At 43.8% G+C, this 24969-nt stretch overlaps 1 protein-coding gene across 6 annotated transcripts in view; it reads left to right on the forward strand.

The window, feature by feature from the left end:
* Positions 1-24969, forward strand: part of ASB5 (ankyrin repeat and SOCS box containing 5) — a 64075-nt gene that overhangs the window by 29945 nt on the left and 9161 nt on the right. The window contains exon 1 of one of the 6 annotated variants that reach the window (XM_064477583.1): positions 21967-22042. The exons of the other annotated variants lie outside the window; for them this stretch is intronic. Within the exon in view, the coding sequence (XP_064333653.1) occupies positions 21982-22042 (61 nt within the window). The 5' untranslated portion in view covers positions 21967-21981. Of the gene's footprint in view, positions 1-21966; positions 22043-24969 lie in introns of those variants that run through there. 6 annotated transcript variants of the gene reach the window in all.

The raw sequence follows: 24969 nt of genomic DNA on the forward strand, positions 1-24969 counted from the left end.
CTTGTGATTAAACAGGTCCATTCTGTGAAATCTAGGTTGAAGAGGACATATGTTTAGAATCATCTCTTTTCTCAATCCTGTAATTCTTCAGTGGTTACTGTGGGACAGGGTTTTTAAAATCTGTCCTCTAAGTAGATTAGGAGTTTTCTAGAAGAGTCTCAGGGACTGAGGGGCTGGAGCAGTGTGAGGGAGCACGTTCCCCTGGCCCCCTTCCCCTTTCTGGACAGAGCAGCTCTGCTTTCATAAATCTCCAGACGTTGGAATTCAAGAGCAATTTTTTTTTTTAAAGAAAAAGGTAAAATAATATTTAAAACTAAACTGTCCCACTTTATTTAAAATATTGTGAGTTACACACATCTTTACAGAACCTCACCACCCTATAAAAGGATATTCATAACTGAATATCCATTCAGCATTCTTTCCTAGGGATTAGAACAACGGTACACATTTTGGGCCCATCAGGAACGGGCAGAACTATGTCAAACGGCACGAAGGCATCCTCTCTCCATCAGAGCAGCTAAAATTTCCATGTCCCCGTTACCTGCTGAGCAAAATAGAAACATTCAGAAATACGTAAACTCTTTCCAAAAGGCTTATAGTCTTAAACTATGGGCAGAGTACAAAACAAACTGAAACTCAGCACCGAGATGCCATTGATGTTCTTAAATAGAAACACCAGCTCAGCCCGTTGTCAAATGTGCAGCTTGACTGAAGTGAAAACTGACGGCGATGCAATTAAAGTGAAGGCCAGCGCACCGAACATCGGCCCCTCGCCCCCGCGAGGCCGCGACGTGCCCGGTTCGCGGGGGGCAGGGGGCCCGCCGCCCACGTGCTGCGGGGCGCGCGCTCCTCCCGCAGAGGCCGGCCGTGCGCGGTGAGCGGCGCTCCGGGGGAGCCCGCCGCAGCGGCCCGGCGCCTCTTGGCCGAACACGGCGAAGGCTGATGAGCTACTTCCGTCCTCCAGACTCTGCCTCCTTCACCAGAGAAACGGTGCTCACATCGTCCGTCGAGTGAGGGTCCTAAGGCATGTGCAGAATGAAAGGATGCACCAAACGATTTCTGAATTGGAAAGCTGTGTGTCTTATTTGAGCCTAATTCCAGGATGGCGAATTAGGAAAAGGAGAAAGTGCTGGAACCTTCAGGGCTCAAATACATAGAACCACAGATCTGTTGAGTCCAGGAAGAGACTGAATACTTGTTCATGGTGACTTCAAGAGCCCAGAGAAAGGGAGCTAAGTGAAAGTTCGAGCGTCTCTCTCTCTCTGCTCCTGAAGTTATGATGAAATTACTCATCTAGTAAAACCTAGTATAGGAGTTCAGTGTTACAGTTACTTACCATTACTCAGAGCCATCAGCAAAACAAGACTGGTTTGAGTTGGAGAAACTCTCTCTCATATAGTGAATATTAAGTCCTAAAACAATCCTTGCCTATCTAATTAGTGTGACATTTCAGGAATGTGAAAAAAAAGGGACATCTGTTTAAGGAAGCTCAATATTTAGGGCCCACTGGAAGTAAAGAAAATACTTCAAAAATAATTTTTGTTTATGAAGGTTAATTGGATTCAATGATTGAGATTCTTAGAGATCATTTAAAACTTTATTTTACAAAGCACACACGTGACCACAAACCCATTTCTACAGCAGTATAATGAATATTTTGATTATTTTTTAAAAAAGAAAATTTTTTGAAACATAGAGTATTTAACTAGAAGGGAAAAAAAAGTTTATAATTACCTAAAGCTTGTGAAGCAAACTTGGTTCTTGCCAAATACTTGGGTACTGAATTGTAACAGGACTATAGGGAAAAACTGCTGTTATTCTAGAAAAGGAGATTGTAATTTACTGAGTGAAAAGTCACTCTGTCTTTATAATAACTGCCAATGGCGTATAGAAAAACAGTGTCTTGGATACCAAAGAAACTCAGCAAATATTTGTGGAATTAATAAAAGGCGTTTGCAAAATCACATTGCAGAGAACACAGTGATTTAGCTGCATATAAACTCTTCCACCGTGGTGCTTTCGAGATGTGTGATCTTAGGAAAGTTGTTTAAAGTCTGTAGCCCTCAGTTTCTTCATCAGTAAAATGGACATAGTGATATTTATTTCAGAGTGTTACTGCAAATTTTGTATGAGATATATTTCTCACCTAAACCACATACCACAGTGTCTGGCTCCATAAATCTTCATTCTTTATATTGTACTTCTTAAAAATTTCAGAAATAGTACCAAAAGTCCCACAATTTAGTAACACAGAGAAGCGTCAATAAGAAAAGATGGTGAAGATACCATAAATTATGTTTGCTGAACAGTTGCTGTGCGCCTGTAATAATACTCGGACAAGCAGATGTTCTGCCCTAGAATCGTGTGAGCTCTTCAGGCAGATGGCTGCAGATCTGACGTGGTTGGTTTTGTTGATATGTCGATTTGAGAATAACAAACCAGAGCTCTCTGAAAGGTTAAGTACGTTGTCAGCTTTTCTCAGTTAGTAACCGAAAGCATAGAATTTCAGCCCAGCTCCCACTGGCTCCTGAGATGTTTCTCTCCACCTGTTGCCTCTCCCACTCCTGTCTTCCCCACGGTGTGAACAGGGGTGAAGGCAAAATCAGGCCTCATCAGGTCTCTGTGCTGCCCAAGGGATTTGTCTGCTGGCCCTTTCCAAACAATTTTAACTCTTTAGAAAGCATTTAATATGCAAAATTTCCCCACAGTACAAGCAGCAGTCAGTTCACTTTGTGCCTCTAAGACTCAAGATACTCTTGTTATTCAGACATTTTCTCTGACAGGCTTCATGAAAGAAGCAAGACATCCTGAGCCATCATGGGATCAGGCAAAGTGGGGCAGAAGGCTTGGCTAGGAGGGGAGGCCCTGGGGAGGGTGCTGTGGCTGAAGGGCTAGTCCACAGCGGGCAGTCCTACATGACTTGCGGGCATTTTTCCTCCCATCTGATTACTCTGCCAAAGTGACTCCTCCAGGCAGAAATTGTTTGGACAGAAATGCTTCCCTGGGCAAACCTGGTCAAATATCTGGTTATGAGTATACTGCAGAAAACCCAGGTTTTCCTGGGAGGGCTGTGCGATGAGTGTGTCATGGCTGTCACAATGATGTGAAGCGGCGCCCTTCCAGGGGCTCTTCTAAGGGGGTTCCACCGGCGGAGTTGAAGTCCTTAACCTCCAGCATCACAAAGCGCCAGATATTAACCTCTGCAGCCAAACTGTCCTTCTTGCCCTCTTATTTTTTTACTCTTAATCCCTGGCAGCTGAAAAGGGAAGACAAAAAACAATACTGACAGCATTCACAGTAAAGAGCTGAGTCAGGCTGTTCGGGGATTTGGCTTTTTTCCTTTGTTTTCTCTGCTCTTTTCTGCCAGCTGGTCTCTCCAGGAAGCAAGCAAAACATCGTTTTTCACTGCACATATCTTACAAAAAGTTCTTTTTCTTAAGAGGAAAGAGAAAAATAAACTTGAAAATAAAAAAAGCAGAGTATATCTGAGAGTAGGATGCAGAATTATGTCATAGAATCACTGGATAACCTCAGACTCTACCAGGATTTTAAGTTATCTGGGGACCTAGGCACAGGATCGCAGACTAGCCCCCCAGGAGCTTCCAAGCACACGTGCTTTTTTATCAGGTCACTGCAAGGACTATCTGAAAGGTGACTTAGCCTCTGCTGAGAAAATAATAAATCACAAATAATGATTTTGTCTTCTCTCTTCAAAATGAGACCATTAAACTGAACATAGTACCGTCAGGGGACAAAGTGATGGTCCAGCAATGGGAATATTAAGGCTGTTAGTTGCCAGGTCTCGGGGGCTGAGCTTCCCTCTGACAGTGTCCGTGACCAGGGCTGTATGTCAGGCCCAAGTCAGGTTGTACTACTAAAAGCATGGCAGGAATGTGATGATGGACAGAGAACTTTCTCAACTCTTGGAATGTCTTAAAGCAACTTCACAAAGTGGAGAGCAGCATTTCTGAGCAACACCCAGTACGTGACACCCGCCCCACTCCCGATTTTCAGAAGGTAGCTCAGTCTAGCCTGGTTTCAACAGACGCTTGAGGAGTAAGGCTGCCGGCACAAGAGTAGCAACTTGTTTTATGAGATGATAGAAACCCGGTTCCACACTGTAACATCAGAGTACTGTTCTAGCAGAAACGCTATTTTTCAAAACAAGTAAATAAATCCTAGGAGCTTTTGAAACAACGTTTAATACTTGGTAAAATGTCAATCAAATGTGTATATATACACCCTGGGGTGTGTGCATGGTTTTTTTTTTAATAGAAGTTGTATATAAAACAACATTGGTAAATGACTGAATTTTTGTCTAATCATGTAAACTTGTTACTTAAAAGAGTTTTCCTTTGGAATTAAGCACTCAGTTCATTTTGTTAATATACAGCTTCTTAAATCGAGGTACATCTATGTGTTGCTTTGCTAGTTAATATTCTGTGGTTAATATTGTAGGAGGAGAAAATGAGAAACAGAAAAAAAGGAAACATCCTCTTCAACATAAAGTGAATCCCTGTTTCTCAAGCTCCCTGTGATTGAACTTAACAGACGCAGTCAGCAAGCTTCTTTTGACACTTTCTATTCCGTGCTTTGACTCGACCTGCCCCACCCTTTCTACTGATAATATGTCATATTTTTATTGTAATCCACAAAGTCCTTCCATTCATGCTGTCTCTTCTCCTCTCGCCATTGTCCTCTACAGACTACGAGGTGGGGTTCTGCTTCTTCTCTAGCGATGCGAACAGAGGCTTAAAAATACAGAAGACTTATTCAAGGTTATTGGTCGAGTTAGGAGAGTCAGATGTGAGCCCTGTTCTTCTGTGTTGCCTTTGACATTGCTCATTCTGACCAGTTGTGAGAAGCAACGTTCTTTTTCCAGAACTATCCCTGTGTCAAGTTGCCATCTTTCAAGGTCTTTGCAATAATCCTTCCTAGACCCAGAACTACTCAGTATTTTTCTGTGCTGCTTTCTCCCCGTCCGTGTGACTCCCTAAACAAATTCAGCATCGACTAGCCCACCAAGTCCATCATCACCAGCTTGTACGTCTCCTGAAGACAGAGGTTCATTTCATCCTCAGAGTTTGGGAATATGCCAGCATATGGCAATGCTTGATAAATATTCAAGGAAGGAAGAGATAAAGGAAGCAGGGGAAAAGGAAGGGGGAAGGTGAAGGGCTTCAAACTGAAGGACGTGGGTTTCATGACCACTTCCTGCACAGGGCATCACCTGTCCTAATGGTGGCTCGGCCAGTGGGGTGGCCCCTGAACACACTGCATAAAAGTTAACGGGGAGACTCTGGGAGTTAATTCTCAACGATCCAATGAGGACAGAAAATCAAAACTGTCCAGAAATTAAATCTGTCACTAATGCCCTCCACTCCTCCTCCTTCTTAATCAGACTTTCTCTTCTTTTCCCCTGATTTCTTTTAAGTTCACGAGTTGGCATTAGCCCTCCTCCCCAAATAAAATAAACCCTCTATGTATATTTTAACTGGTACCAGTTAATGAGTGTTACTACATTCAAGTATCTTCATGTCATATTAACTCAAAGGTCACTTGCCTCTTGGTGAGAAATGCAGTTTGTTTACCTTTGGATTTCTCATTCTAAGTGAATGTATTTTTACTCTTAATTTTTTAAACTTTTTAAGCCAACCTTCAAATATTATTAAATTTTTTTCTTTGTTCATTTAAAGTTGAATGCTCGGTATGGTACTTCAAAGGGTGTACCGTGAACAGAAAACACCCCCGCACAGGGTAGCAGGAGAGCCCTCGTTCTTCCCTCTGAAGCAGGTCAGAGGAGTGTCAGGTGTCGGAGGCGTCACAAGAAGGGGTTTGGCTGATGCAAAACTTAGTATCGATACCTCCTGAGAGCACGTCCTCTGGACTTCGCTTCTCCACGCTTCTAGCCCCTCTGGGTGTTACTCCCGTGCCCCAAGTTCTTCAGCATCTGTTCTGGTTAGCAAAGTGGTAGGAATGATAAAAATAAACACATTTTGTAAAAATCTTGGCTCTCCCTGTGCGCACGGCTGGCTCCCTCATACACAGGCAGCGAGAGGATTACAGCAGGAGGGATGGTCTAGTTCAGTGTCTGGAACTCCCTTCGCTGTGGTTACGGCAACACAAGGGAAGGAGAGAGCCCCAAGCCCTCCTGTTGGGTGATCACTGGGCGGGGACGGCCTGACTGCAGGACCCCGGGCTGGTCTGCCCGGTGTGTGTGATGGCACCTCGGCATGCAAAGCTGGAGTCGAGGCCAGCACACCTGGGAGTCCTGCTTTTCTAGGCTTTCTGCTCTAAGACTGACTTCTGCAGGTACGTTCAACACAGCAGAAACAAATGTCAGTACACCTCTCTCTTCAATTTGCCCGAAAATATCAAGATAAAACACTCCAGTTGCTGCCAGCACCTAAACCTTCCACAAGCACATGGTTAGCGTTGATAATACTATCCGTGGCTAGAACCATGGGGAGGAGGTGGATTATGTGCAAAATTGTTCTTCCATTAAGTCCCCATCCGTGGTGCGTATCAGGTTTTCTTCCCAGCAGCTGTTGTCCTCAGACTGGAGAACACAGATTGCTGATTCCATTCCTTGCATGGATTCGTGGCCTTTTTTAAACTTCACTCTGGCATTGGGTAGAGATGGAACGTGGTGTTAACAAAGTGGGTAAAGAGAAAGAAAGGACGAGAAGAGTGTCAACTTGTGAGAATAGTAAACACTAACCCAGGTCTTGGTTTTGTGCCAGGGGCTGTTCGAAACATGTACAATTATACACTCGTTTAATCCTGGCAGAGCCCTGATGCCGTAGGTGCTATTGGTTAGTAGATCTGTTTTTGCCTTCCCTGTTTTGTGTTCACTGGTTTTGCTCTGTCTGCCCAGGTGTTAGCTAGCAACACCGCACGTGGGAAGAGCACAGGCAGGAAGCGGGCACTCTCGGCTCCGGTCCCGTGCCTGGTAGCGCCCTGGGTGGGTGACTCTGAGGACTCCACCTACCCCCTCTCACCTTCAGGTTCCTTATCTGCAAAACGGAGGCGTTAGGCAAGATGCGTGGGTTTCAAATCCTCTTTTTTAAGCCATTGACCTTTTTTTGTTTGTGGTGATCCGGAAGCTCAGATTATAATCTGCTGGGGTGGCTGCTGCCCCGTCTGAAGACAGAGCCCGTGCTTAGAGGCCGCGCTCGAGGTGGCTCTGTTGAACGGATGGGGCTCTTTGAAGCCGTTGGTAAATCACTAAGGTAGATGATACCCTACGTCCACTCTTAGCTCTGAAACTCTGTGATTCCTTCACGTTATGTTGGCCACTGATGAAGCCTATTTGAACACACAGAACCCAAGTTACTCTTTGTGAATTGATCACACCCATGACCTCACCTGCCCTATTCAGGAACACAGAGAATGTCCTGAACTGAGCCGCTCAGAACAACTGTTGTGAGTCACCAAATAGCGTGGAATTACAGTGACTTTAGAACAGTCCCTGTTCTTGCAAAGGAATTTGTACTCACTCACTTCAAGGATCACCCAAGGTCACTAGAGCACGTTGACTCAGGAGCCACAGTTTGCTGTCCTCTGATACAGAGCATATCCACTGCCCTCAGTAAAATTACGGTAGAAATCATCATTAAAATGCAACTAGAAAAAAACTCATTATATTTGGAAATTAAGAAAATATCTTTTAGTCACTCATAGGTCAAGAAATCAAAATTATGAAAAGAACAACACAGTCAACTTCCACAGACTAAAGGAAAGAAAGGACAAAGCTGCAAGTAGAAATGGATAAAGTAACTTTTTATCAACAAATTATAAACAAAGCTAAAAGATGATCTGTTGAAAAACTAATACGTTAGTGTGCCTCTGTCAAAACAGAGCCGCAAATAACAGCAGATGGAATTCAGGAGAACATAATAGCAGATGTTCTGAAATTTTTACAATGAGTGGTTATCACATAACAACTGAATGCCTGCAATTTTGACTGTTTAGATGAAATGGACAATTACCTAAAGTATACAACTTGTCAAAGCTGAGGGTTTTTTAAAGAAATGAAGAGCCTAAATAGTCCCAAAGTCACTCGCATGGATATAATCACTACTTTTTAAACTTCCTCAAAAAAAAATTCCAAAAGTGGATGATTTAACCAGTGGCTCCTACCAAGCACTGTAGGCAGAAGTATTTCTAGTAGGTAAACCTTGACAGAGGAGAAAATAAGAGACTAGTCCCCAGTTCAGCTCACAGAGTCCGTGCCCACTACCTGTGGTGTCTTTGTGCAGTGTCGCCTTACTGCAGGGTGCCAGCTTAGTTATGCTGAACCGCTTCCCAGAATCACCCTCCCGTTACAGCCCATGGTGACTTCAAGTCCAGCATACGTGCGAAGGCAGCAGCCTCGCAGGGACTTCGTAGCCTGCGGCTGTGGGAGGAATGACTGGTATCAGAAACCCCGCATTCCGTGTGTGACAGTCAGAGGGATCAAAATGTGACGGATACACTATCAGAACTTGAAAAGGCAGTACCAGAAAGGGAGATTACAAGCCAGTCTCACCCATGAATGTAGCTGCAAAAATCACATATGGAATATCAGCAACCAAGTCTAGCAGGAGGAATCTTTTTTCTTTCTTTAAAAAAATTTTTTCAGTGGAGGTGCTGGGAATTGAACCTGGGGCCTTGTGCATGCTAAGCATGTGCTCCACCACTGAGCTACACCCATCTTCCCCCCGAGAGGAATCATTTCCCTAAGAACTCTCTTGTAAAAAGGTTTCCTATTTGAAATAACATCCATGCTCATAAATTGAGGAGAAAGATAATATCCTGTTAGGAGACAGACTTGCTTTTGCAGAAGCACACAATCAGACCTGCAAAAGTCACCCCGGAATTATTTTGAAGCAGATCCCAAACATACCACGTAGTCCACAAAGAGAAAATGGACTGGACGATGGGCAGGAAGGAGGTCGGGAGAACAGGGAGTGACTGGTATGCTGCAGTGACGGACAGTCACGGGCCAGGCCTTTGACTCAGGAAAGGAACGTATGTGGACGAAATCAAGGGAATTTGGCAGGAAAAACTGGCCTGATGAAGTAACGGATTGGTTTAAGCACCCTTCCTCATCCACATCTGAAGGCCCTGGGGTGATGACAAAGCCATTAAAGCACCTCCAGGCTGAGGCATGATAGCGCCGTATTACACATGCGGGAACTGTCATCCGTTCTTTGTCTGTTAAGGAAAAAACTTAGGTAAAATTCAGCTTGCGCTGAATTCAGTTCAACTCAGCGAACTTGGGGACTGTCCAAATCAGCCGGCTCCATCACCGCTGGAGAAACCTTCCAGAACCTAGGGGCCACCGATGAGGACGTTGGAGAGACGTCCATGCTTCCAAAATATTGCTGCTTCCAATTACTTCACAGTTCGTGGCTTCTTGCTTTTTTAAAAAAATTTCCTCACTTGTAACATTTTAAGTGTCTTCTAAATTTTTGACTTTTACATGAAAACGGCTGGTCTGTTCCATATTATGTTAACGAGCATTTCTTTGCAGCCAGCAGACTCACCTGTGACATGGGAGTGACGTTACAGAGCTTGCAACTCTCCCGCTGCAGTGTTTCTTGTTGCTTCTTTTTCATGGGCTGTTTTTGTTTGGCAGCTAATTTTGTTTTGCTTTGCTTACAAAGTAGCAAAGTTACCTCTGGTGTACCAAGGACTGGCTCGTATGCAGAGTAGTTACTGAACAACTAATGATCCATGCAGATCTGTGTGGTTTACCAGTAACTGAAGCGCTGGAGGGTCTTAAATTTGCCTTTTAAGTTTAGTACTAGATCGAAAGACAAGATTTGATGAAGAGAGCGTGAATGATACACTAGTAAGAATGAAGTCATAAAAACTAATATTGGGCGCACTGTGTGCCAGGCATTGTTCTGATTTGTGTAGTAATTCATTCACTTAACAGAAATCCTGTGAGGTGGGGTTGTTATCCCACTTTCCAGATAAGGAAATTGAGGTTCATAGAAATTAAGTAGCTTTCCCAAGGTAACAAATTTAGTATTTGGCTGAACTAGGAAACGACCCAGCTTTGGTAGCTGGATTGCAGAGTGGAGGCTCCCTATTAAGACACTAATATTGGAACAAGCAGATCTATTAGAAAGTGGCTCTGCGGAGGTCTGTTAGATCAAATGGAGCTAATTGCTGATGCAAGTGAAATTGGTAAAAGCAAAAACAAAAAACAGTCACATCAATGAGAATTTAAAATCTTTTGTTTCTCTATATTGTGGTTAAAAAAATAAAATCGGCAATTTTTAAAGGCAATATATATACTTCTTCTAAATATATGTTTCACAGAAGTCTGGAGAAATATCAAGTCCTGTTTTCAAAACCAGAATCACGATCCTTGGTTAGACTTCCCTTGTTTACTTTTTTCTTTCACAACGGCATCCTTCATCTTGGTATCTTTCCAGTGATTTCGCAGCTTACACGCGAGCCAAATGCTTTCAAAGATACCACACTAAGAATACCAGCAACAGCGAAAATAGTTTTTGCCTTACTCTTCCACAGAGTTCTGAGCTTCAGAGAATCTCAGTGATGAAAATACACTATGATAACACCGTGTCCTCTTTACTGAGAATCACTGTTTACCGCTTACGATTTATTAATCTTCATTGAAAATTACATGTAAATCAGATAATTTATGGGTATCTCCAGCAGTGAAGGGGCACCACTGCAACCCAGCTATGGGATCTCTGCATTTGTCATGACTTGTAGAGCTTGTGATTCCCAGAGGTACAGAGGTCACTCAGGCAGTGATTGCGGTTCAGACAATTCTAAGATGCCTCTGAGGAGTTTAAGGATCAAGTGGGCGGTAACCATCCTTCTGTCTTTCTGTCTCCAGGACATAGCGCCTGGTAGGCACCGAATAAAAACCGAATGAATGGGTGAGTGAATGCATGGATGACATCTTGCCTCCTTTACTCGTTCACTACATCCATTCATGACACAACTAGAAATTAATGTACTTTAGTAAAGATTATGCTAGTCTCTAATGGCTTAATAAGCATTTACGTATTTTGAATTAAAGTTGCATTTTATGATTTTCTTTCTACATACAGGGATTCTTTGTGTCTTTAAAAAAAATCACTTACGTCATTCGGTATAGTTTAAAATAGTCCAAATTCAAGGACATCTTTTATAACATCATACAAGATGTTTTAAACAGTTTGAGATTTTAGCTCTCAATATTAACAAACATTTGGGTTTGGTAGAAATCACCTGTAAAGACAGCTAAAGGAGAGTGACTCCTTATTGTTAAGCTTCCTGGACAATGGGGACAGGTATATTTTTCTCAATAGAAGCCCCTTGGCATCTGTTTCAGAGTCTACCGTGAAAATACGTTTTGTGCAGGCATATGTATTTTTATTTCAAACTATATTTAACTGGAAGTTTTTTATGCTTATAGCTTTTTTCATCATACCCCCTAAAGTTGGTAAAATTGGAAGGACCTCGTATGATATTTATTCTCAAAGCTGTGCGCACACAAGCTAATAAAATATCCTTCACACAGCCTTTAGCCAACGCTGTTATATGCGTGGTTTTGTAATGATACCAACCATATTTTTGCTAATTGGGCTACTTCAGACCCCTGTGCTGTCTCCTAACCACTCATTTCCAACTAAGAGAGGAGCTGTCATGGACCACAAGATGCCCCTGTAGGTTTCCCAGCAACCTTTATACAGGACGTGAATGACCCTTGAAGCAAGGGTCAACTGTTAGGTAACAATCCCTCTGCTTTTCCCAAAAGCCTTGGGTCAGGTGTGCCCTCAGACCCCATCTGCCCCACTCCCCATCACTAGGCCAGTAGATGTAGGTACTCATGTTTAGATAAAACAACCCACAGTAAAATGGAGCAAGGGTGGGGCTCACAGATGACTCTTAAGAGCTATACGTATGCCTGGTTTTGTAAAGAAACCTCCAACAAGGCTGCTGCCAAGAACTGAACGATGGTCTTTTCCAGATGCGGCTTTGCAAGGGTGGAAATTTGGCACTGGCAGGTAAAGGGCTCTCCCGTGGCTCTGGACTGGCTTAGGGTGATGGTTGTATCTTGTACTGAGTGAGGCCTTGGCACTTTAGAGAAAACAAAATTTTTTTTAAAGGATGGGAATTCTATATTTTTTAAAAAGACGTTTAGAAAACGGAGAGACCACAGATTTTTGCCCCAAAGTAAGGGATTTAAAGGTTAGATCAATTTAGGTATCATTATAGAAGGTAGTTTATGAACTCTTTAGAACATTAAAATTGCCCACCTGTGTATGCTGACCTGTTGGAATGACTGTTTTCGTGGGACTAAGACATGGTAGTTATGATTAAACAAGTTTGCATCTTTTAGAAATACCTACAGAAATATTTATGGGTGAAACGATAATGAGATTTGCTTCAAAATAATTGTAGGGATGGGGTGGGGAGGGACATAGGTGGGTTGCAGGTGAAACAAGACTCACTGTGAATTGGTGACTGTTGAACTGAGCGGTGGATGGTGTACACGTTTGAAATATTCCGTAGTCATTAAGTGGGCGAAAGTGCCAACCGATCCGGGATCATCCTGATCTCCTTTTTCTGCATGGAGGAACTCCATGCCCTCAGTCCCCCAACTCAGGAATACACCCTCCGGAATCTTGACCTGTGGATTACTCACTCATTAGGTTAGCTTTTGGGCGCAGTGGGCTCCTAAAGTTTGTGATTGTTTGTGTAAACGAGAAGTTTACGTTTGTGTTCCAAATTTAGCTTTTAAAACTCTCAGAAGGTGATCCAACTTTTCAGTGTTGCAGAATTTCTTGAAAAAGTTTACTCTCGCCTATGTGTGGTTATGTACATTTCTATCATAAATCCTTCTTAGATTTCAACTTTCCGTTTTGAAGTATCTGTGAGTGTTGGGATTTCTCTCCTGTAGAATGCCTCCGTCTCTTTGATGATTTCCAGAGTCCTTCTGTGAAGCTTTTCCAACCTTAACATCACTCAATCACTGAGGATTGGTTACCAGACCAAACATAGGTCCCCGTGTTTTCAGACACATTAGCGTTGTTAAAATAGAAATAGAATGGCTCCTGGAAATAGAATTGCCCTGTTTCATCTCCTACATCCTTCCTACAGGGTTTAACATTTCATTTAGCCTGCATGGGTAGTAATGTTATGCCATCTCCAATCTATAATATAGCTCAGAGACTTTTTCTGAGGCATTTTCCGAGTCCATTATCTTCTATGAAATATAATTTTTATAATTTGCCTTAGTGGTTTGTCTACCACTGGTTTGCTTTAAAACTTCTGCCTCCTCACAGACACTGATGCAGTTTCAAAATCCACGTTTGTACTTGCCCTAGGGAAGATGCTAGATTCTTCTATATGTCTAGAGATTTCACAGTGCATTCTTATTTATACCATCGTAGATACCCAGCATTTAAATGATTTTGTCCCAAGAAGATTCACTTCACTGAGCATTTTTAATGAAATCATACAGCTGAGCCTAACTGACTCAATCTTCTGTTCCTTATTTTTTCCAGTAAATTAACTGAAACATTTTCCTTCAATTCCATGGAGTTGCTTTTTAAAATTATTTATACTTTTGATGTATTTAAAAATTTTTGGAAGAAGTAATTGTGATCTCCTCAGTCTATCTGATTATTTGTGTGAGTTATTTCATGTATTCCGTAGGCCAGCACGCATCTCAGTTAACCAAGTAAGTGGTTATGGTCAAATCCAGTGCCTTCCCCTTCCCTCCACCGCCCTGGAAATTTGCTTATCATCTCCCATGTGTTCTTGGGAATTCCATATTCAGGTCACTCCCTGACATTGTTTTGCAGTTCCCATTATAGCAGGTGCAGCGGTAGACCTGCTGAACAATAGATGTATGTGCCCAGAGTGCACACAGCCTAGTGGAGGGGACAGATGTAGAAACAGACCATTGTAAGACCAGGTGTCCAAAATTATTAAGACCAAAAAATGCCCCAATTCGCATAATAAAGCATCCTGTTAAAACTAATATGTTATTATTATAATAACTGATGTTATTATTTTATAATAAAAGAAAAATAAATGCAAAGCCAAAAAGTCAAAAGCTTAAAGTTGGAAACAAAGTAAGTATTTGCTTTTACTGTGTGGCTCCTCACCCACCCCTTATGGGTACCAACTGGGGACGAAGAACCCACGGTCAATGACAACTGGCTCCTGTAAATACCCTGGACTGAACCAGCCCCTTCCTTGATCACCCTTCAGGGTTTTCTCACCACTTAGGAATGTCCCCTCTCCACTGAGCTGGCCCCGAGCCCCAGTTTTATTGGGAATGCCTGGCCTCCTTTGTGCTAATATAATATTATGGGAAAGCTTCCCAAAGCTCACATACCACATTGCCCTTTGTACGTTAGTCCTAGACTCTGGATCAAGGAATATTAGAGCCAGAAAAGCCCCATCTTCTCCCAGCATCTCATTTTATAGAAAAGGAGACTGAGGTATCATCATGCTATTTGCCCCAGGTCACATAGTTCCTAGGATTAGAAATTAATCCAAGATAAGGAAAAGATATTCTTGGTATTCACCCATGATTACTTTGAAGTAAGTACTGGCAGTGTTAATACGGCAGCGGATAGCAACAGGGAGTGTGTGGGAAGTGACTCCACTCCTGAGATGGTCTTTCTCTTACCCAGCTCGGAAAGGGAAGCCAATACCCCGGTAATTTTTTTTCTGTGTATACCAACAGAAGGTAGAGCCTAATAAATCGTGATTTAAAAATGTAGATAATAGAGTCTGTGACCATTCTTCATCTAGACCAATCTCAGTAGGTTAATACCGTGTAACAGGATCACCAGCTCATTTAATCCTCGGAGCCCTGTCTAGTTCAGCGCCGGCTCCGACTCATGGACCGTGTGCCTCCTTCAACTTGACGCACCAGCAAAAAATACCAGGCACAGGCTCCGTTTTTCCTCTCTTCTCTCCAGCTACTCTTTCCTCTGCCTTTTAGGGTGAAAAATCTCCGCTGTTCTCTAAATTGACTGCTGACGTCTTTTGGTCCAGAAATGACCTCCAGAAAAATCACAATAGGGAGCTATGTCTATATAAATAAGAGGACTGTGATTCTGTAGGGAAGCCAGCTCTAAACTTAGGTCCTTACAAGATGAAAACATGAGCCAGCTCCCAGCTGACCCTAATGCACAGGCACTATTTATTCCTAAGGACGGAGGAGGCAGGCTAATTGGTCACTGATCACTGCTGAGCCTCCTGGCTGCAGCGTCATCTGTTGCCGTCCTCAGTGGGCGATTTTGCATCGGATTGATCTGTAGACAATTCAGACAGGCTTTCGTGTCTTAAGACAGCTCCTTTCTATTCTGTTTCCGACTGGGAAAGGTGATTTTACACTTTTTTTTTTTTTTAACTTTCTATATCACGCAAATAGTTAAATACTTCTGGCGGCAGCTGAGTTTCCACTTTAAAAATAGAAAAGCTCCTTATTGCTTTTCTGGCCCAGCCCCCACACCTACCAACCCAGCTTCCAGGGTTTCTGCACAGAGTTCAATGTGAAGGCCCTCCTCCAGTTAGCACAGAGGGATCTCTGTGAAAGTCTGAAGGGGAGGAAAGAGCAGTTAGAAACCCAGTCGCTGACATCTCTTCCGGCTGGAGCCCTTGCCCTGTGACACCCGGTGGTCCAGGCCGGGACGTCAACCACACGATGCCCGCAGACATTGCTGTTGGAGGGACCTGCATTAAGCAGATCCTCCCGAAAAGAAGGCTAGCGAGTGTAGAAGAATGTTCTTCTAAGCGAAAAGCTAGCTGGGGTGTTCTGACCAGTCAAGGTTAGTAGAGCAGCCCTCGCAAATCTGTGGGTGCCCTGAAATAAACGGTGTTGACCTGTTTTTGCAAATACTAACTTGGAAGCTGGGCGCTTTCCAGAACGCGGACTCTTGACACGTTCAAGGTATGGCATGGCCAACGGCTGCACTGTGTCTGCACTTTTTAGCGTTTGGAAAAGGCACCTGCTGACTCAACTCCCGTGACTGTGTGTTAAACACCTGGGTAAACTCGCAGGCTCTGGGTTGTTTACCTTTCTGGTTCAGAAGGTGTTTCTAAGTTGGCGCAGGAACAAGAAAAGCAGCTATTAAGCAAGAAAAGACTGTTTCGAAGCAATTAAATATAGAAATTTTGAATCATTTGAATTGAACCCTAAAGTAGGTTTGGCGATGTAGGCAGGAAAATGAATAGAACCACTTCCTTAAATCACTCTGAAACAGAGGTCTTAGTTTTAATAACAGAAAATGCGGAAACGATAGAGGAGAATGAGTGTCGTACCGAGGAGCTGTGTAAGGAGATTATTCTTAAAAGAATAACCTAAGTGTAAATTTTAGTAGAACGTCAAAATGGTCGATGGTCAACTTAAAGGTTGAACACGCAGATTTAGAGATAAAAATGATCCCCTGCTCCCCCGAAAACCCTAAGAGTTGTATTTACTATATAATGGTTGGGGTCTGAATATTATTTAGAAACGGTTATAAGTTTTTAGAACATGCAAAGCATATTTTCAAATAGGATAAAATGTTATCATTTCTTTAAAAGACTGAGAAAGGAATCTGATGCCCCTCCGCCCACCGCAGTAGACGTCTCCTTCTAATTACTTTTTAACAACACAATTATCAGGAAGGATTAAGAGCAAATTAGCTTGGGTAGAAAGTGGGTGACTACACAGAAGAGGGGTTAACAGTGTGATGAGCGTTACTGAGTTCTTACTCTGTGTGGGCTGCGCTGGGTGCAAGACAGCCGTAATAAGGAGTCGTCACTCTCAGCATCCTTAACGTCCAGGAGGAACACAGGCAGTCACTGTAGAACAAAGGTCATTCTGTCGTTTCTCACACGAAGAGTCAGTTACCTAAATATGCACTTGACTGGGGGTAAGAACAACGTCACAGAGTTGGACACGATGGCAAAAAATTTAAAAATAAGTACATTAATTCACCTGGATGCGTCGCACACATCTTCAATGAAGATAGACTCCAGAGGAAGTTGAGGATAAGCTATAAAATTATATTAAAAATCAAATTTTGTGTGAAGAAAAATTGTTTTACACAAGCTTCTTTGACACAGCTTAAATATATTGAAAATATAATAATAATAATAAAAAGAAATGCTCTATGCTTTGATTAAAAAAAGACAAAAGTCCTGGCAAACTTTCATTAGGTTTAACTTAGGTTTTTCCAGCACTCTTGATGAGAATGTCAGTAAAGCCAGCCTTGCTGGAGGTAATTTGATGACATATATTGAAATTTTAAGAATTTACCCTAAGAAGATAGACACATTTGCAAAAATAAGAAATAATGTCGATTCTCCCAAACTAAAAGCCACCTAAACATCATCTAGTAGAGGATTAACTAAGTAAATACCAGTGCACCTATGCAATGACCTACAATTCTACAGTAGTTTAAATGGCTAATGTATCATATACCTGTTACTTAGAATATTGTAGAGTTGTATTTTGTGAATTGGAACAATGACCATGTGATACCCATAAATGAATGCGAGGAGTTAAAAGCAATATGAATAGTAGGGTTGCATCTTAATTTAAAAAAAATGTGTATTTAGAAACAGTTGAGAAGAATATACAGGCGTTTGTAATGGTTCTATTTGGAAGACAGCACTGTGATTTTTTGTGCATTTTATAATTAATTTACTGTCCTGTTTAATGCACCACGTTTATAATCAGGTGACGCGGTGCAGCTCTGGGGCTGTTGCTGTAGTGCAGCTACCGTTTCAGACAGGCGTTGTTACGCTATGAGAATGTAGGAAGCAGAATTCCGCGGTTCTCACTTTCGGGAGGTAACTCTCCTTTAATCAGCACGTCAGTTCGTTATGATACTCCTTATGAACGCATTACGAGTCAGCAGCCCACAGAGTGCACTGTGAGTTCTGGGCTTGAAGAGAGACTGTTGTATCATAAAATTTCATCGAACCATCAAAAAAGCTGAGTTTGCTTCATGCTTTGTCGGTTACTGCTTGTAACTTGCAAATTGTTCCATCTCTGTCTCCGCCTGCTCGGGCAGCCATTATAAAACCCGCAGACTGGGGGCTTAAACTACAGAAGTTTACTTTCTCACAGCCTCAGAGGCTGGCAAGTCCAAGATCAAGTTGTCAGCACGGTCAGCCTTTGGTCAGAAGTCCCTTCCCAGCTCTAGAGAACTGCCTTGTCGCCGCGTGCTCGTGTGGCCTTTCCTTGGCGCCTGATTGGGGGGGGGGGGGTCTGTCTTTCTTTTTTCACAAGGCCACCAGCCCCATCCTCATGGCCTCATTTAACCGAATTACCTCCTAAAGCCCTGTTTCCAGACACACATTGAGTGTTAGGGCTTCAGCATTAGCATTTGGGGTGGGAGCAGGGGAGAGAGTTTATTCCTGCTTTAATCCATTCAGGCTGCCTTAACAAAATACCACAGACAGGTCAGTTTAGAAACAATGGAAATCTATTTCTCATGGTCCCGGAGGCCGGCAGTCCCGAATCAGAGTGCCCGCTCCTGAGGTCATGTTCTGGTGAAGACCCTCTTGTGGGCTCAGTGTTGCCCCTCCTCCCTGTGTCCCCATGTGGTGAGGGGCCAAGGATCTCTCTCTGGAACCCTTTATAAGGCTCTAATCCATGCATTGGGCTCCACACTCATGGCTTAAGCACCTCCCAGATTCTCCGTCTCCTAAGACCATCATGCTGGGCATTAGGATTTCAACATAATAACTTTGGTTCAGTTCAGTCCATAGCACCCTGAATCTCAGTGCAATGAAAATGATCATTTTATTAAGCTTTAGCAAGTTTTATTAAGGACATGCTTTGTGTCCCTCACTTCTCATGCAGGGTCATTTAACCCCAACGACAACAGAGATCCAGTCCAGACATGCCCTCCTCCACAGCCCGTTCTCACCCCTGATACACAGCTCCCCACGGCCTCTCGGACGGGGTTCTTGTGCGGATCAATGGCATGACGTCTGAGAAAGCAGAAAAGCTCGCTGTGGATCAGCGGCGGGGGAGCCTCTGATTTAGGAATATCCGAGTTTGCAGACTCAGTACTAGCAGTGTGGCAAGGCCAGCATCAGTGCTCCCACACAGAGGAGCCGAGGCGACCGGAGCAGAAGGCAGACTGCTGCTGGGGCCATCGGGGATGTTCAGAGGATGAACATTGCAAGATGGGCGGGATGGAGATCAGGGAGAAACCATTCTCGTCTTGTGAGAAAGAATCTTGCTCCAGGAATTGACATGGTCAAACATGCCAGCCTTCTTTAGCTTCCAAGTTAAATCTGGCGGCAAGCCCCCGTGCCCCGAGCTGCCTGGGAATTCCATCTTTTCAGTCTTGTCTCCCCGTCTTCTCCCCCTTAGACGTGGTGCAGAGGTTGGCGCCGATGCTGCCGCCCTGGGGAGACACCCCCGGCCCTTAGGCCACAGGCCTCCTGCTGGTGGACCCCTTGTCTAAGCCCCTTTCATCCCTGCATCGTTACCCCCTCTTCTGTGTAATCACCCACTTTTTATCCAGCAGATCTCTTGCCTCTGCCACACTAAGGCATGTCACAGTGTCCTGAAGGGGACACAAGAGCCCAGAGCCCATCTGGTGCCTCTGCTCTCATCCCTTCTCAGGGGCGCGGCCAGAGTGTGGACGGGGGCCCTGCTGTTACTCAGGACCAGGGAGAAAAAACCGTCGCTCTCACTCTCGGCCCTTGTCCATCCCTTTTGCACCTTCCTCTTCTCTCACATGCCGCCTCCCCCTTTTTTCTTCTTTCTCTTCTTCTCCGTCTCCCCCTCCCCTAGTGTACCTTCCCCCCACCAGGAGCCTAACTCTTCTCTTCAAGAAGCCGGCTTCAAGCCAGTTCTGCTGCTGGGACTTAATCAGTCCCTGCAGGATGAGCAGGAAAAACACAGACCAAAGGACCGAAACACAGATACACTGCAGTAAATTACTCTGCAGAAGAGTGTTGAGTTGAGGGAAGATGATAGAAAAGCGAAAGAAAAAAGATTGGGGGAACATGGACAACAGGCCAGTGTTTAGCTTCCACAGGGGATGCTGTGAAGGTCGGTAGTAGAAAATAGAACAACAGTCGAATCCATATTGTCAGTGATCTTTCAATCCAGGACAAGAACGTTAGACTGTATTCAGTGGGGAGCCATTAACGTCTCTGAGCCTGAGAATGAGAAGGTCGCCGAGGTGGTGTCAGGGCAGCCACGTGCTGCTGTGGAGACTGGGCATGTGTGGGTGGGGGCCTGGCTGCCCCAGGGGAGGGGCGCCCTTTTCCGTTTCCCAAAAGGCACTGCATGGGCTAGCCGGAACTCCGGTGCATTAATGTAAGTTTAATTCCGTGGCGGTATTCAGGCAAGATTGGTGAGATGGAGGCTGAGGGAGGCCATTCAGGAGGGTAGAGTCCAAGCTGAACTCAAGTGGACACAGGCCATACTTAAGTCATCTTTGTGTATCTCCAGCCTCCAGGAGGGTTCCGAGTGCCTTGTCCACGGATCACCAGAAACGTTTAATGAGTGGATAAATGGTGGGTGGGTCTGGGGCACAGGATTATTGCTTCAGGGAGTACCCCGGGGCCCATCAGTGGGGAAGGCAGAGGAAACGGAGGTTCCAGGGGTGAAAGAACTACCAAAGCTCACAGCACTCGTGCCCGTGCTGGGCGCTGACCTCGGGGCCGGGGACGGAGGCCGGCGGGCTGGGCCCGGCACTGACGGTCAGTGAGGGCCGGCCGAGGGGCTGAGTCGTCTCCCAAGGGCAGCTCTGATTCCTGAGGCGTGTCTTCAGTATCTCTCTCTCTTGATTTTTGGGTATTCATGGGGCAAACCACTATCTTCAGTTTGTTGGAAAATTTGTCTTTCTTGAGATAAAACCACAGCAGCACTGTTTCACATATCTGTTGTTTTTTTTCTGTTCGGGCCCATACACTGTCTTCTTATGAGATGATGGAAACGGGAAAATCGATCAGAGTAGATGGCACGTCCATGCAAGTCAGCATACACACCTGAGGTGCCCGGGGCGCAGCTCCGGCTGGTGGTTTCCGATCCGAGCTAGCATCGTTCTCAGGAAACGAAAGACGAGGACGTATTCTGAGAACGAAAAGACAAGGGCCGTCTCAATCTTTGAAGAGACTGGTTTTGGCAACACGTTACTTCCCTGCTTATCAGCCATCTCCTCAAGGATTTATGTGGCTCTGTGAATCTGCTAAACAGAAAAGTACATGATCAGGGTCAGTAAATGCCTAGTGACTTTAAAATTATTTTATAAACTTGTGACTAGGGGTGGGTCAGATATTTTTGAGTCTGAAGCTTATCCACATTTTTGGATCTTCTTCGAGACAAATAACATGAAGTTGCCCGCACAGTCTTAGAGGGTGGCCATGCAAGTTATGGGTTCTAGACCTAAGTTTTATTGGCTTCACGGTGAATCTATGGCCATTATGAGGAAGATCGTTGATGTAATAGTTCAGGGAGCTGTACGGGTATTAGCATCTCCCACTCTGATTCATATATGAAGATGTCATGGCTTTTTGGCCGTCTTGTAATCCCATTTGTGACAGCTGTCCTGACTTTCCTGTTTTGAGCCCCCTGGGGAAGAGGGAGTGTGGCCCAAACCCAGAGAGCCATCCATCTGCTAAATTTGCTCTCAGATGAGTCTGCTCCCCACCTCTGCCGACGGAATTAGGGTGGGGACAGGCAAAGACCTTCTGAAAAATACAATGCTCTCACCACCGCCATGGGCAGAGATCTAAGTGTAATACTTTTATCTTGTGGCAGAGCACATACTGTAAAGAGAGAAAAAAAAATGAGTTAGGAATAGCTGGTTTCTCAAAGAGCAGTGAACAATAAGAAAAGGCAATTTTGAAAATAAATCAGATTTTCAAAAGCTGTTTTTCTTTTTGGATGTGAAAGGTCATGTTACAAGGAGCTCAGAGCGCCATAAAATGGCCGAATAGAGCCAGCAAATTACAAGCGATTTTTTTTTTAAGCTAATCAAAAAAGATATGAGTCGGATTTACCTCAGCAGTGGCTGGCTCGAAGTGCCCTGGGGAGATGGTGACTTAGGTATGGTACGGACCCTTACCGATCTGTAAATACCTAAGAATGTGAATGTTTTTACTCTGTAACATGATGTTTACAGGCAGGGCAGGCTCTCTCCCTGTAAATAATATACCAGATGCCTGGGAACCAGTGTCGTTTCTAAATATAGTCAGTCACCTTCTGTGGAGCTGCGGAGAGACCACAACCGTGGGCAGCGATCAGCCTGGTGAAAGTTACAAATATTTTGTAAAACAGTTTTCACACTGTATAATTTATCCTAAGGAGTTAAACTGAACTTTTTTTTTAAATCTTCGATACCTAAAGTTACTGAATTGTTGTAAATGAAGATGTTAATCTTTTGTTTGGCCTTGAGAAAGCTTATAAATTTTTCTAATATAAAGCATATCTGTATGGAAAGGTAAGATATTTAATATTGAACATATCTGAATAGAAATTTGCAGTTTCTGAATTTCAGATTTTGAAGGGGAGAAACAGGGAGGGAGGGGTGAAGGTTTAGTTCAAAACAGAAACGGGAGCCTGATGTGTCCTTTGATTCCCCTGTGTTACCAGATTAATTCGAGAAATTCACTTAAGGAATTACAAGGAAGCAGATGAGGTGGGGTTGCTTGGGAGTTAAGTAAGCAGAATGCAAAACAGAAAGCTCTTCCCCGAATAGGGTGCATGTGCTGAGTCACTTCAACGGACGGATGGGTCTTCATGTCTCATAGCTGACGGGAAAAGCATGCAGGAGCTGTGCTGATTGTTGGCTTAGATGCACTTGTAAATCATTCCGTTGCTCTACGTGCTTTACTGAATTAAGCTGATAGCACTGAAAATCATGTTGGTCAACAGATGCTGTGATATATGACTTGAGTTTCCCTAATTTTGGAGGAAAAGGATTGTTACCAAACATTCATATTAAAATCACCCCTATTTGTTAGTTCTTACTTGGCAAAGAATGCTGGGTACTATTTCTTGTGCGTTTACATAGCAGGCACTCACTGCGGGTGCTCGTTTCTAATCCCCCTGAATCCTGTCACACAGGCAGGACTTTTCCCATTTTATGAGTTTAGATACTTCCCAAGGACCTCTGCCCTGGAGTGGGGAGCAAAGCCAGGCCTGCCTGGCCCCTCAGTCTTTTTCATCCACGAGCTTCTGGGCTCTCGACCCCATGTCGTTTCTTACTTCCTCCTGGTCTCTGTTTCCTTCCCTTCCTCCTCCTCCTCCCACTCCCAGCCTGCCCATTCTTGAAGGCACAGAAGGCAGCAGGGGTCCATGCAGGTGAGCAGGAAACAACAGGGCAGTCACTCCTACAAGCCGCGCCCCTGCCTGAGGCCGAGGGACCCCTCACCCAGCACTGTACTTTCTGGGTGGTTTTGTCACTGACCACCGCCCGCCCGTGCTTTCCTGCAGACTGCTGTGACCTTTCACCCCTTCCTGCCGGTGAAGGTCGCATTGTTGGCAATAACAGCAAATGCACATATGGAAATCTGGCTTCAGCTTTGTTTCTTTCACCTTAACAAACTTAAGTCTTGGTGATAAAGAGAATGACAGTGGGGACAGAGAGCTGTGTGACAGTCTTGGGGGAGAAGTGGGGGCGGTGATACGGGAGGTTCTGCACACACTAACATTTCTTGATTTTGGCCCTGGTGTGGCCTATTTTCTAAATGACCCTTTTCCTTTTTTACACTTTTTTTGTGTGTGTGTGTGAACACCAGCAAGCAGTGTTGAAATTGTTCAGAAGACTAATGCAGTCATTTCAATGGAAAATTGTATGCAAAAGTACTCGTCAGCTGCAAATATTGTTAGCTTTGCTGCCCCTTAAATGTCTCCATAATGTACTAGAAAGAAATGAGCCCAAAATGAACCCCAAAGGCCATTTCTCTAGGTTTTTCTCAGTCCCAGCATCTGGTTAATTGCCACATTAGCTAGTGACAGTGGAAGAACAGACAGTGGTGACAAATTGGCGCCATATAATTCAGCATACAGCTTTAGAGATAAATTAGGAAAATGCGATTTATCGACTCCTTATACAGGAAGGAACACAATCATTTTAAGTATTATAAGTGAATACTGAAATTCAAACATATATTTAAACATTGATTACTTAAAACCTTACTAATTTACTACTGCTCTGCTGATTGAACTGAATGCAGTGGTTTCACACACACTGTTTGGAAACAATACTATAATTTTCTTATTTAAATGTTCATAATGAAAACATAGATATTCTCAAGTCCTCCGGAGTTTCACTCTGCAATCAAGCTGTTTGCTTAGTGATCAGACAGGCAGAGGTCAGAGGTGCATGATTTTGAAAGCATCAGATTTCATCCCAGAAGCTGGAACTTGGCGCACAGGTGTTCCCCCAAAGAATGTTATTTACGATGGTGACTCTTGTGTTTTATTTAGTGAGGACATAATATTCCAATTTCTTATAAATTATTATTTTGTCACCAAATTTTGTTCTATCAACAAATATTTACTGGCATGCAGTAATTCGATTCTGCTTTTAATGTAACATAGGAGTGCTGCGTACTGAAAACAAATAATACATAAAAACTAGTAACCATAACTCTTCTTCCAGTTGAGAACTCAGAGCAGGCGATGTGCGGCTTTCCCGTTTTTTTGGATAAGCTAGAAATAACACTGGATGGAAAAGCACAACGACAGTGCAGTGGAGTGAGGAGCACCAGCCCTGGGGTTAGACTGTGTGACTCTAAATGATTTCATTTCTTCCACATAATTGTATGGACCTCAAAGGACTGTGAGAACTAAACCGGATTTGCACACAGTGCTCAGCCTAGAATCGTGCGCACGGTAAACACTCTTCAGCATTAACCGTGGCTTCCACAGCAGTAAGAAGAGAGATCTGCACTTTGAGTGAAACCCCGTAATACTGCTGGATATAAAAAGATCCGCTGGCATTTGACTTCTGCCCTCTAAACAGGTTC

Source organism: Camelus dromedarius, chromosome 22 (genome assembly GCF_036321535.1).
Source record: "Camelus dromedarius isolate mCamDro1 chromosome 22, mCamDro1.pat, whole genome shotgun sequence".
Taxonomy (NCBI): Eukaryota; Metazoa; Chordata; class Mammalia; order Artiodactyla; family Camelidae; genus Camelus; species Camelus dromedarius.